Below are 14448 nucleotides of genomic sequence, written 5' to 3'. Positions count from 1 at the left end.
GGGGAAGTTCGCTTTTCCACATGATAGCAATGCACTTGTTTCCAGCGATCAAGGCTAGTTTGATGAAGCGTGTATTTTTCCTCCTATCAGCTGGCAGAGCTGTTCTGTCCTCTAACAAAACAATTTCGACTCCTATGACTATCCTTTTAAGTGTATCCAAAATGGTTAGTTTTGTAGGCTACAGCTGCAAAACATGTGCATCAGGTTGCCTGTGTCCGTCTTGCACCTAGGGCAGGTTTCTGAGATAGCACTGTTCATTCTATGAAGTCTTTCTGGTGTGTAATAAATACGATGGAAAAGAGTCAGTGTAAGAGTTTATGGGGGCTGTTGTAGGAGATGTTTTGGGCTTCTGCACATATTGCCTCCCAGTCACAATCCCTAAAGGTGTGATCCAGATCTTGTTCCCATGTGGCCCGGGATTTTAACACATTATTTGCCAAAAGATCCAACATTCTACTGTAGTTTAGGGACACAAAGCCCCTTAGGTTTTGGATGTTTTTTAAGACGATGCCAGTTGGGGGAGAGGCAGAAGATGTTAAGTGCTCATTCTTCTGTGAACTAATAAATTGTCTGATCTGCAGGTATTTAAAAAAGTGTGTTCCGGGGAGGTTAAAGGCACTTCTTAGCTGTTCGAAAGATTTAAGTATGTTATTTTCATAGAGGTCGCCAAATGATTTGACTCCGTTCATAAACCATATCCTTGTAAGCCCGTCTCTAAGGGCCGGTGGAAGAGCAGGCCTGAGATAACTCTTGTTATGATTTGATACTATAAATAAAATTGAATTGAATTGAAGTCCTGCATGTCTTTGCACCATGTGAATCAGTCTGTACTGTCACAGCTAGTTACTTGTGGCCACGTCACTGTGCTATATTTGTAACACAAATATATAAAACATGAATAAAACTTGATTGCTGTCAAAACTAACCACCTACTGACACATAGACTAATTCCTCCTGACCATCTAACTACACAGAGAAAACAGAACAGCTGTTTTTAGCACATTAACTACGATTTGGATTGAAACAAATTTGATTGAATCAAGATTATTAACTAGAGCCCATTGGATTTGGCAAAAGCAATGGCGAAAACACTATAAACTAACAAGCACTTACAATCAATTACAAATATTGTTTATTTACTGTATGTTAAGTGAGTGTTTTATTGTAGTTTGGGATTTATAACCCATTTCTTTCCTTCCTGTCGCCTTCCCTGCTGAGCTGGCTCTGGACCAGTAGAGGGCGACACGGCAGCTTTGTTCCCCCGTGAGGAGCCTCGTGGTTTACACACTGCCACCTTCCTCTGTTACTGAGGGGATCCGTCTGAGAAGCCATGGTAGTTACCATAGCAACCAGAGACTTTGAGACCCTGAAAAAAAATACTGTCAGCATTTTCTTTCATGGTTACTGTCAGCTCAGTGTGAGTGGTCAAGAGGATCCTGTAATACCGCAGTGTGGACACAGACTCCATTTTACTTAAGTGTGTGTGTGTGTGTGTGTGTGTGTGTGTGTGTGTGTGTGTGTGTGTGTGTGTGTGTGTGTGTGTGTGTGTGTGTGTGTGTGTGTGTGTGTGTGAGTCAGACAAACCATACTGAACATGCTCATTTTTGTAAACAAAGCTAAACTGCTTGTCTGAGAATTCAAAGCTGGCTGGTATCCTAGCAACAGACAGACTGGTGCTAGAGCACTATAAATATCCTTTTGGTGTGTGTGTGTGTGTGTGTGTGTGTGTGTGTGTGTGTGTGTGTGTGTGTACGTGCGTGTGTGTGTGCGACACACTTTCAAGAGTAAGAGAAGAAAAATAGATGACTGAAAATAACATAAGATCAGGAGGCACTAAGCAGCGACTAGATACTCAGTTTGTGTTACTGTATCATCATCAGTCAACACATGTAGTTGGCTGCCTGTCCTGCATTTAGCAGCATTATGGGCGTGGTGGTGCAGTGCCCTCCTCTCACCACAAGGTGGGTCACCTGTTCCACTTCAGAGAGAGAGAGAGAGAGAGAGAGAGAGAGAGAGAGAGAGAGAGAAGGGCAGTCAGCAGAGAGCAAAGAAGTTGGCTTGATTTATTGCAAGGGGCAGTGCTTTTTATGTTCCTGTGCTTGGGATGGGTGTGTATAAATGAGAGGGATAGGAAGATCTTTAAGTCTTTATAACATCCAAATCACAATCTCACGATAACTTCTTCATCTGCATGTATTTCTACAGTGTTGCATTTCAGTTCATTACAAGGAAAAATCATGAAATGGGCAACAGAGAGACACATATCTTTATTAGTACAAAACAGCCATTAAATAAAGGCTTATCTTATCTTATTAATTTTGTTACTGTAACCTAACCTCCTCAAACCAGATTGCAACTGAACTTCCTCTTCTAATATCCTGTCAGGTTTTTGCGGTTGCCTGCTGCCTTTAAACTATTTTTCTTACAGAAAGTAAGCCATTGAGATGGATATTCCCACCTGCCGGAATGGGTTACAATACTTATGGAGGCGGAAGGCCTTTCTGATAGATATTTCCCACCTGACAGAATAAGCTACCCTACTTTTAACTACATTTATATAGGGGTAGGCCTTTCTGACAGATATTTCCCAGCTACATTACACTACATTTACAAAGGAGGTATGCCATTCTGGTAATTTCCCAACTGACAGAATGAGCTACCCTACTTTTGACAACATTTTTACAGGAGGTATGCCATTCTGATGAATGTTATCTGCCTAACGAAAGAGTTACACTACTTTAAACTACATCTATAGAAAAAGTAGGCCATTCTGATAGATATTTCCCAACTGTCAGAATGAGCTACCCTACTTTTAAGTACATTTTTAGAGAAAGTAGGCCATTGTGATGGATATTTCCCACCTGCCGGAATGGGTTACAATACTTATGGAGGCGGTAGGCCATTCTGATAGATATTTCCCACCTGACAGCTTGACCTACCTTACTTTAAACTACATGTATAGAGGAGGTAGGCCATTCTGATAGACATTTCCCAACTGAAAGAATGAGCTACCATTCTTTAAAATACATTTATAGAGGAGGTAGGCCATTCTGATACATATTTTTCACCTGAAAGAATGAGCTGTCCTACTTTTAATTACATTTATACGTAGAGGACTTAGCCCATTCTAATAGCTATTTCCCACCTGAAAGAATTAGATGCCCCAACTTTAAAGTACATTTTTACAAGAGGTGGGCCATTCTGATACATATTTCTTACCTGACAGAATAAGCTACGGTACTTTTAATTACATGTATAGAGGAGGTAGGCCATTTTGATAGAAGTTACCCACCAACAGAGTTGAAAAATCTTCAAACTAGGTTTAAGCTATAGTGCATAGTTTCTGTTGCGAGTAATGCTAACAAAACATCCACATGATGCAAGCCTTCGGTGACTGCGCACCACCCCTCCTCTACGCAGTTTCCTGTAGCGTTTAACCCGTCAAATCAATGAGGGCAAGGAGGATTAAAAAAACATGATGGACTCTTCAGAAGATGTAATTATCTTGTCATTTTTGATGTCCTCTTCGTCTGTACGCTGCTGTCTTCCTTCCTCAGCGATGATGTAAAATGCATCACTCGCTTCTGTGCACGAAAGTCGCCAGACTACACCATTTGGTAAATATCAGCAAGTGTTGGGAGTAAACGCGTTACAAAAGTAATGAAATTACAGTAATGTAGTCCTTTTTTGCTGTAACGCAGTAATACAATGTATTACTAATAAAATTTCTTTAATATTATAGTGTTGTTTTTTTTTTAACCCTTGTGTTGTCTTCCCGTCAACCTTTTTTCGATGTTTTTGACACCTTTTTTTTGCTTTTTCCAGCGTTTGAAATTGTTAAATTTTTCTTCTACACATTTTCAGCGCTTATTTCTATACATCCCATATTTTCTGATATAAAACAAAAATTGAAAACGGGTCAATGTGACCCGAAGTCAACACAAGGGTTAAGATTTCCCTAACACCCGAAACATGTTGCTAGAATTCGATGGTTGAGATGACTGCAGAGAATGATTCTACATTTGCGAGATGGATATACTCAGATTATTTTTAGGAGTTATTACGCTGCGTTGAAGCGAGGTGCAGTCCCCTCACTGTTCCCGTGGCCAAAGCCTGAACTGTACTTAGGCGTGGACGCAACCCCTGCATTTTGTAAGAACCACCGCATTATGTAATCATTTATTACAAAATTCAGAGAAATGTATTACATATTGACATTGTATTACATAATGTTGTGCGCCACTCCCTAACCACAGCAAACCACACACACACACACGAAAAATCCTGAAATGACTTCGTGACTGGCCTACACAGCTGTCAGTCAAGGTGTCACAATCCAAGCAGCACTGGCTAATGCGAATGCATCGGTTTTTGATACTAACAGATGAATAAATACAGCGAATAGCTATTCAATCGTGGATTTATTGCTCTGGAATTACTCGCGCAAAGTCTCAGAAAGTCACTGACGTTTCAGGCCGGGTTACTAAGCTTCGGTAAGGGCTACAAAGGCACCGAAGCACTTGTAAGAACATGGCGAGTGCGAAGCAAAGGAGAGATTACGTGAGTTTATTTTTGGATTAATAATTATTTATTTATTTTACAAAAACACTGTAATTACAGGATGGAGAAGCTTCTGGATGGCCTACAATTGTTAGAGGACCTCGTTGAAATGGCGCATTTCTCTGCTTCTAAACAGAAAAAAAGTAAGTATCTACACTGTATTGATCTGGAGATATTAAATATTACATTAAAACACATAGTTTTCTCGTCTCACACACACACATACAAAAATTGCTTGTTGAGCGCATAAGCCAAAAATGTTTACTAGCTTCTGGGTTTGCCTCTGCATTGTGCGGCCCCACTGCACATATGCACATTAGCGTTTCGCTCGCTGGACCCACCCACGTGTTTCCGGTCGGCCCATAGACATCACATTGGAATGACGTCACGGAAATAAAAATTGCTTTGCTAGGCTCTAGAAAAGTTTTAAAAATATAAAAGGTCTCCAGTCAACAATTTTACAGATATATCTAAAATGAGTCAATGGGAAAATGCTATTTCGGCCACAGGGGATTTTTTTCATTAAAATACTGTGGCCAGTGGCCACTGGGACAATTTGGCAGCAAGGCTCAGTGGCCGTACTGTATCCAGCTCTCTTAAAGGCACCGTCACACATGCACAAAAGCAGTCGGATGACCATCGCCTGCCGAGGCGACGCCGGCTGGTTAGGAACAGCAGCAATCAATGTCTCCTCCATCTGGGCTCACTTGGAAAACTACAGCCAGTGACGGGGTCAATGGGGTCCACCACACACACTGCTTTGCTATTGGTTGAGGCTGCGACTTGGCCGGTCAAAGTTCACCAAAAATTGAACTCCACACGAATATGCTTTGCAACCAGAAAGGAACGTTTTATTCACCCCTTCCCTCATATAGAATCAGGGTTCATATGCATTTAAACCAGTACTTTTCCATGACTTTTTGGCAAATTTCCATGACTATGTGTTCCTGAAAATGTCAGTCGACATTATACAATAAGAATACAAATCTGTGTTAAAGTTTACCCTCAGAGGTTTGACTATAAAATGAATGACAATTTATGTGGTTCATAGTGGGATTCATAATATCGCTCCCCAAATAGAATGTTGAGGTTAAGACAACGTGAAAATACATTTATTAATGACATATTATTATGCTGTGTTAAAAAAAAATGTTATGTTTCCAAAACCTTTCCAGGCCTGGAATTTGCATTTTTCAAATTCCATAACTTTTCCAGGTTTTTTCAAAACGTATGAACCCTGTAGAATGTAAGTAGACGGGAGGCGGACAATCCACAATGTTCATTCTGCGCATGTGTGACTGTGTCCTAATACATCCATGTTATTTGTTCATGAACCATGTTTATAAAGTATTGGACAATTAAAACTTTGACCTGATGATGTTACTGAATGAAGTCACAGGAATCACCAAAGTTATTACAGTTCGTCTTGTGAAGAACATTATTGTCTTGTCTACGAACTTCATAGCAATCGCTCCAAAAGTTGTAGAGATTTTTAATTCAAATCCCAAAAATGTCAGCCTTACGGGGAAAAGTGCGGGGTTCACCAAAGTCATTAAGCTACATTGTCTGGGGACTATGAGTGTCTCGACCAAATTTATTGGCAATCCATCCAACGGCTCTTGAGATATTTCAGTCTGAACCAAAGAGGTGAGCATGTGAGCTTGGATAATTGATTGAAAAGCAGCGTCTAGTGTTGTTGCAGCCTCTCCAGCCGGCAACAGAAATGGCTGGCGAGTAAAATGTTATCACAGCTGATGAGAATGACAGCCAATTTTAACATGCAATCACATAAACTGAAGATTAGTCTCACCTCCTGGGCTCATTTAGGCTCACTATATTGCAGATGGTCTGAAAAACTGTGACTGTGACTTTTAATATAGGTATTAAAAATATAAAAGTAATCCATCACTGTGAGGAAAAAAAGTCCAGTGCACATTTAGGATGATGAAAAGGAGCTGAGATGTTAACAATGGGCTGTGGTCGCTGAAAAGTTCCTCGGGTCAGCCTGGTATATTTTCCAAACTTAATTGTAAGTTTTGTCTCCCTCTGTGACTGCAGTGACATATAACTGATATGTTCATTGTCATTAAAAGGTGCTCTAAGCAAAGTATTTTCAAACAAAACGAGGTAACTCGCCCCTCCTAACTTCCTCCTCATCCCGTCCCTTCCCCCTCCCTTCTGTGCACTAACTCCCCAACCCCCACCCCCAAATCCTTCTTGTCGGTTATTGGCTGGAACGCTGGAAGACTGTTTGTTATGTTTCGTGGTGCAGGTTGGCGCAGTTTGTTTTTGTTGCCGTTTGTGGAGCCTGGGCTGTTTTTTTTTTTTTTACAGTGTGTTCATGGGACCGGCAGCTCGCGGATAGTGAGATGTTTGCTGTACGTGACAAAAAATGTTGTAGCCTAAAAAAAAAAACGCGTGACATCGCTTAGAGCACCTTTTAAGAATCCACAGTACTGTGCTTGCTGACATAGCGACTGTGGCCAAAATGAAAATGATTGATGCCTGATGACGCAGCCAATCGTATACCAGGCGACCAATGATATATATATCTGTATATCTCAAGACACCCTTTACTTTAAGTCTGGATATTTCACAAATATCTACTCTGAATTGCTCTACATATATTCATGTAGGTAGGGTGTATTGCATTGTGACTCAACGTGTGACACTGCTTGGCAGCAGTTTCCTCAAAGCCTAAAGGTAAAAAATACAGACACATCGAAACGGAATGACTCGGAGCCAAGAAGAGGTTTTTTTTTTGTAGTCATGAAAACAGTGGCTTTTTAATGTAAACACTACATTCGATTGGTTTTTCCAGCACGGACATCCCACATGAAATAACACCCATTCACTAAAGAGGAGTAGAGGGGGGAGAAAGAAAGAGAGAGAGAGAGAGAGAGAGAGAGAGAGAGAGAGAGAGAGAGAGAGAGAGCTGCACAGTAAAATAATTCACTGGGTAAAGAACAGAACAAAGAGGAAAAAACTAAATAATGAAGGTAACAGGAACAAAACGCCAAAGGAACAAGTATATCGTGTCATTATACACAGTTGTTTTCTCTTTTCAAAACAACAAATCAAGAAGGCGAGAAAGAGAGGCCTATATAGATAGATGGATGAGGGGCAACATAGATTAGGTAGGGACAGATTACAAATTTCCAAATCTACTTATTATGTGTGTTTTTGTGTGTGTGTGTGTGATGTGCGAACTGTGCTTTTCATTGTAGACCTGGAAGGTGTGTCAAACTGAAAAGAGACCGAAGAAGAAAGGAGCATGACTTTGTACAGCGTTGATGTGCGAACATGCGGCGTCCCTAACTAGCGGACGCAGCGAGAAACGTGCTCTCCCCCAAAAAAAAGCGGTTCATTTTTTTCTTTTTTTTTCCTGAAATAATAAAAAATAGATATTGTTATAATATTATATTTAATCGTTCTGAGTCAGGCTAAAGTGAGGACACGGTTCTGATGCAAGGGAAACAGGCAAAACGGTAAAAGGAGAGGGGGGGGGCGCACAGTTTCAGAGCATTACAACAACACGGGGGTCAGTCGTGGAGATCGTCACGGTTCCAAACGAGCTCGCTGTCAAACTGGAACCCTTTGCAAAACATCTTTGTTTTAAAAAAAGGGAGATATAGAGGAAAAAAAATGTTTCGTAGCTACAAAGCACAAGAAAGATTATCTTTTAAGAATATTACATGATCATAATGATCGTTGCTCTCGTTGCCGTTGTAATAACCACGTTCGTTGGTTTTTATCATTATAGGTGTAGAGTTTTTGTCCTTTTTTTTTTGACGGTCTGTATTCTACGTGTTACTACAAGAATCCCTAAATCTACACTTCTTCTTCCAAGCATCCCACATGACCTTTCAACCCTTTGAAAACTTTGACTCTCACATTTTGTCTTCTTTCGTTTGACCCCACCCTGTCCAATTCAGGACCATCTGTCTTCTTGGCTCTTATTTTTTATTTTTTTTTTCAACGTTTTTTTTATTCACCTTTTGCTATTTTTATTGAAATTATTTTTCATTTATTTATTATTATCTCAACAGTATCTACGTGAAGATTTTTTTTTTGTATTTTTTTTTAAGTTTTATGAATTAACTGGTCTCTTTATACAAAGGCTTGAGTATCTCATGCTATCTGTGTCAGGGCTTTAAGAGGAAGAAAGAGAAGAGAGAGGGAGGGAGGGAGGGGAGAGAAGGGTTGGAAAGAAAGCAGGGGCCCTATGACCCCGATATCAGGACGGCAGGGCGCCATGCAAAAAGAATGGTGGATGGATGGAGGTGAGAGAAGTAAAGGCATGGTGGTGGTGTGTCAATGAAGAGAGAGAGAAGAGAGAGAGAAAGAAAGAGGTACAGTATGTGTAGTACAGGTGATCAATCAATAAATAAATTAATAAATTAATCAACCATTATCAACCCAGGAGTGAGTTTCCCTACATGGAGAATGTTAGTAGGTCTGGAGGTTATAACAGTGAGGAAGGTAAGAGTTATAACGTTGTGGACTTGCTTCTAAAAGCGTAGCTATCTACAGTACAGTACCTCTGTTTCATGGCACTGATTGGACATTTAGCACATTTCCTATTGGCGCTCAGGCTCGGCCACGACCGGCTGTTGGCGAATGGCTAAGGCCAAGTTGGGGAAACAGGAAGTCTCACTTAAAACCGGATTGCGGGGAAGTAAAATGATACTTGCTTAAAAATGAAAAGAAAAAAAAAACATCTTCAAATGTCTTGGCTAATGTAAACAAAAGACTACTGTTAAAATCAGTGTTTGTCAGTTTCAGCAGGTCTCGAGGTTTTTCTTTTTTAAGGTTTTCGCCGACCTGTCCGGTGTTTTCTAGTGCTATCGACATTTTCACATATTTCCGCAAACGATTGTAATTATATAATCACTAATATAGCAAAAAAAAAAACTAACAAAATAATACACAAATAAAAAGGTGTCAAGGTGAGGCAAAATGTGAATAAAAATCAGTGTACAGACTGATACTCATGTAATAAATATACACACGATCAACACAAATAAAACAGAAGTCATGTTCATAGGAATAATAATAAAAAAAGAAAAGAAAATCTGCCCAAAAATAGTACAGTTTTTTTTTTTTTTAAACAACATAAGACACAGCTGAGAAAGAAAAAGAGAGGAGGACGGGGAACGGACGCTTTCATTGACTTTGTTCAAGAAGTTTTCAAGGCGGCAGGGTTTCGTATTTTCTACTAAAACAAATCTGTTTGCTTGGCAGCAGGCCAGGGACATCAGGAAAAGTCGGAGCAAGAAAAGAACTAAAAACATTATATTATATACGTATGCCTATATATATTTTTTTTAATTATCCTCATTAATAATATGTACCTAGTTGCATTTTTCTTCCTTTTTTTCTTTAAATAATCAGCTGAATTGTCATCATCACCATCATCATTTCCACAGCAGTGTCAAAGGAACAGGAACGAGGTGGGGGGGGGGGGAAGGAGGGTGAGAGAGAAGAGGGGAAAAAAGGGGGGGGGGAGGATATTACGGGGGTGCGTGGGCTTGCTCAGTACAAGCCGCACCCTCGGAGGTTGTTGGCGATGATGATGTCGGTCACGGCGTCAAACACCACCTGGATGTTTCCTGTATCCGTGGCGCAGGTCAAGTGACAGTAGATTTCCTTATTTGGAGAGCGATTCTTGCTCTCAAACTGTGCTTGGATGTAAGCTGCTGCGTCGTCATAAGTATTGGGTCCTGGAGAGAGAAGAGAGAGAGAGAGAGAGAGAGAGAGAGAGAGAGAGAGATGGAAAAAATCGTAGATGATACACTTCTCCAACAATGGCATTGTTAATCTGACACTCGGTTTTATAGTGCGTTCCATTTGTCGGATTTTTTGGGGTTTAGCTCTAGCCAGGTTAGACATTGTTAGCAGTTGATAACAACGTTACGCTGTTTTTTGTGCATTCAAACATCTTAACAACATGTCCACAGATAGAAGCCAATACCAGGAAAACGTGTCCCGTTTGAAAAGTTTTTCTTTAAAAGGTCCCATGACATGGCGCTCTTTGGATGCTTTTATATAGGCCATTTCTGTGTCTGTAGCTATTGAGGAGGAGAGAGGGGGGGCAAGGTGGATTTTGGGGGTGTGGCCTTGACCAACTGCCACTTTGCTCGTTTGAAAGCCATGATGTCTTCTCTCTCATGGGTGGGCCAAATTCTCTGGGCGGGCAAAGCAGAGAATTTCTGGATCTGGAATCTTGCTCCTTATGACCTCATAAGGAGCAAGATTCCAGATCGGCCCATCTGAGCTTTCATTTTCTCAAAGGCAGAGCAGGATACCCAGGGCTCGGTTTACACCTATCGCCATTTCTAGCCACTGGGGGGACCATAGGCAGGCTGGGGGAACTCATATTAATGTTAAAAAAACCTCATAAAGTGAAATTTTCATGCCATGGGACCTTTAACTTTACGGAACTACTTCACGTTCTGCGTCACATGGGTAACCGGAAGTGAAGTATTGTAACAAATGTCCATGATTTTAACCCAAACCATGATCTTTACTTAACTAAGTAGTTAAAACTGACACGTTTTACTGGGTGAAAGTCCTGAGTTTGTTTGACCATCCCCCACCCTGACTTATCTCGTTATGCAGATGATGGTGTTCTTATACTTTGTTACCTTAACTTCCTGCTTTGATCCCGTTTTAATTACTATGAGGGCGCCGCCACAGCAAATAATTACGGCTTGAACCAACAACTTATGGATGCGTTTTTCGGGGTAATAAGTAGGTGTGGGAATCTTCACTGGTGTCACGATTCGACTACGATTATCCTGTCGACGATTCCAATCGATTCAGTATCACGATGCGTCACCTCCTCCATATTATATATTGCTACACATGGTTTTCATCAACTAATTCAAGCACTCAGATATATATGAACTCCCCTTTTTATTGTATCTGCTCTTAAAAAAAAGACACTTCCTGAATGTAGCGGAGTCTGAACACAGCAGACAACAGACAAAAGGCAAAAACTAAAAAAGCAGCGACTGGAAAATCAACAAGTAACATCAGTAGGCAATAATCGATTATGGTCTGTCACTGCATCGATGCAGAATCGTCCAGGTCGGCATTTCAACACCCCTAGTAATAAGTGCTGACAAACTGTGTCACTACATATTTCACTACTGTTGAAGCACGGAGCAGCCATATTGGATTTGGTGCTCGGGGTACTGCGAGGTTGTCCGACTTCCCAACTCGGAAATCCGAGTTCAGGGGGGGCGTGTTTCCGACTTTAACCTGGGAAATTCCGACCTCCGAGTACAAATGGAACGCACTATTACACTACGGTTGAATGCCACGGACATTAGAGCAGCAGATTAGTTTGTTCTGCATTGTACCTCCGGAGCGGCGAGGACCAATCTGGACAGTAACGGTCACTGAGTTGTAAACCATTATGAGAAACGCGGCGCTTTGAATCAAAGCAGTCGTTTACAGCACTGAGTCTGTTTGAATTATTATCAAGTATTAGCAGGAGCAATAGACAAAATCCAGAGGACCAAATGCTTGATGTTGCCCTTTTTAAGAACTGTGTAACCTCAGTTTGGAAAGAGACAGTGATAAAAGCAGGGAGAGAGGGAAGCAGCCGAGAGGCAGAAATAGAAGCTGTGAGGGGGGAGAAAAAAAGGGGGCAGATTTCTTCACGTGGAGGTGAGAGTCAGATGTAGCCGTGGCAGTGAAAAGGAAGGCAGTGGGAGTCAGAGAGCATGAGACAGTCACGCTTGGTCAGCCATGAAGAGAGAGAGACGGCGAGTGAGAGCTGTCTCCTGCCGTGTTCACACAAACGCAGCTCTCTCGGCCCGCCCTATTCACTTCGGTCTGTCATGCTTTACTTATTTTCTAACTGCCTTGATAATCACAGGAAGTCTATCAGACATGTTCCATGTCTTTCCTTCACATCCCTTCCATACCTTCCTGCGAGAAGCCTCTGACAATTTATAAACCTTTGTGATAAAAGTAAACCACCTAAAGGAAAAAAGTATTATGGTTCATGAACAGTTCATGAATTGTTGTTTTTCTACCTACTAGGTAGGATTATTTTCATTTTATATTTATATTATTGACTGACACACTAATTACAATGTATTAACTCTGTTAGAACACACTACACACTGGCCTGAAATACACACACATGCTCAGGACAAAGGGATGATGGCGATAGAGTGAGGGGGCTGCGACTCCTGGACAGGTGCCCGAGCAGTTGGTGCCTTGCTCAAAAGCACCTCTCCAGTTACCAGACCACACTCTGTACTTTGGTCCGTACGGGGACTTGAACCGGCGACCCCTCCGGTTCCCAACCCAACTCCCTACCTACTGACTGAGGTACTGCCAACCCGAGACAAACATGATAAAGCAGGTTAATTACTGAACTTTAGATGCTGGTAAGCTGATTTTGTAACCTTTGGACAGTGCCAGGATAGCTGTTTTCCCCCTGCTTCCAGTCTTTATGCTAAGCTAGGCTAACCGGCTGCTGGCTCCAGCTACATATTTAACGTACAGGCACGCGAGTGGTATCAATCTTCTCATCGAACGAGAAAGTGCAGACACATACTTTCCAAACTGTCAAACTATTCCTAAAGAGATATTTTTCAAGAGTGACTTTTATGTAATAGTGGTCCTATGTTGCACTAGTCCGCAGACGAACAGCCTCCTCAGTAATGTGGGTGAAAACGGTTCAGCTGTTTTTTTCTCATTTCATACCTATATTATACAAATTGATCAATCAATGGTGTGTCGGGCTTCACTGGTTTGCAGCTTTTTGTGTTCTCAAGGAAATAAATGTTGTGCACCTTTCAAATTCCGTTGCTGCATACGTGTTTTCAGAGCTGCTATTTCTCAGCTCTGCAGTGACAATTCTTTTTTCTTTTTTTTTCCCTACCTGTGTATTCAGGGAAGCAGATGCTGAGTGCTGACTTCTTGATCTTCTCTGCAAACAGATCCTTCTTGTTGAGGAAGAGGATGATGGAGGTGTCGATGAAGAACTTGTTGTTGCAGATGGAGTCGAACAGCATCAGAGACTCGTGCATGCGATTCTGCGGACGAGAAAAGAAAAAGTGGGGGAAGAAAGAAATGGATGGTAAAGATGGAAAAAAAAAAAAGAATAAAAATAAAAGGAGAATGCGATTAGAGGAGATTAAAGGAACAGGTAAAAGAAAGATAAGAGGATTAAACAAAGGGGACAAACAAGAGGAGCAGAAAGATGAAAGAGTAGACAGGGAGAGGGAAAAGAGAAAAGACAGTGGGTAAAAGTGAATGGATGATGATGAAGAGAGAATAGGAAAGAAGGAAAAAGTTAAAGTTACCACATATCTTAAAGGGAAACTGATAAAAGAATGTCATTGTTGTGGCCAATCTTGACGCAAATGAGCCAAAAACATTTACACACAGACAAAGAGAAAAATAATAACAACCCCCCCACCTCCCTCTCTCTTTTCAATTATTTCAATTATAACTTTAGCAAAAGGGAGAGGGGAGATGCAGATGTCAGGGGGGACACAAACTTTCTGCATAATTATTGTTTGTGCATATTTAATTAATTAAGCACATTACATTCTGCATGCATTTTGCAATCATACAAAGATACCGACTGAGGAGTGATTTCTTTGTCGCGCACACACACACACACACACACACACACACACACACACACACACACACACACACACACACACACAAAACAGTGGCAGTGTAGTTTACAAAGTGGGCCTGTTCAGGAAATTCGTTTCAACATTTACAATTGCAGTTTGGGAAAACACAGAAAGTGAGAAAAAAACAAAAAAAATTAACAAACCATTGAAATATTCCGCAAATACACACATAAAGGACAGACACAAAATAACTAGGTCCAGAAAATAATCACAC

The 14448-nt window shown here is 41.0% G+C and overlaps 1 protein-coding gene across 1 annotated transcript in view; it reads right to left on the bottom strand.

The window, feature by feature from the left end:
* Positions 1-7309: 7309 nt before the first annotated feature.
* Positions 7310-14448, bottom strand: part of LOC120563677 (guanine nucleotide-binding protein G(o) subunit alpha) — a 142850-nt gene continuing 135711 nt past the window's right edge. The window contains exons 7-8 of the mRNA XM_039808029.1: positions 13466-13619; positions 7310-10283 (exon numbers count right to left, since the gene is read on the bottom strand). Coding sequence (XP_039663963.1) covers positions 10096-10283; positions 13466-13619 — 342 coding nt within the window. The 3' untranslated portion in view covers positions 7310-10095. The remainder of the gene's footprint in view (positions 10284-13465; positions 13620-14448) is intronic.

This window comes from Perca fluviatilis, chromosome 8, assembly GCF_010015445.1.
Source record: "Perca fluviatilis chromosome 8, GENO_Pfluv_1.0, whole genome shotgun sequence".
In the NCBI taxonomy this organism is placed as follows: Eukaryota; Metazoa; Chordata; class Actinopteri; order Perciformes; family Percidae; genus Perca; species Perca fluviatilis.
Note: the sequence above shows the minus strand (reverse complement) of the source record. Positions and strands in the feature narration are given on the sequence as shown.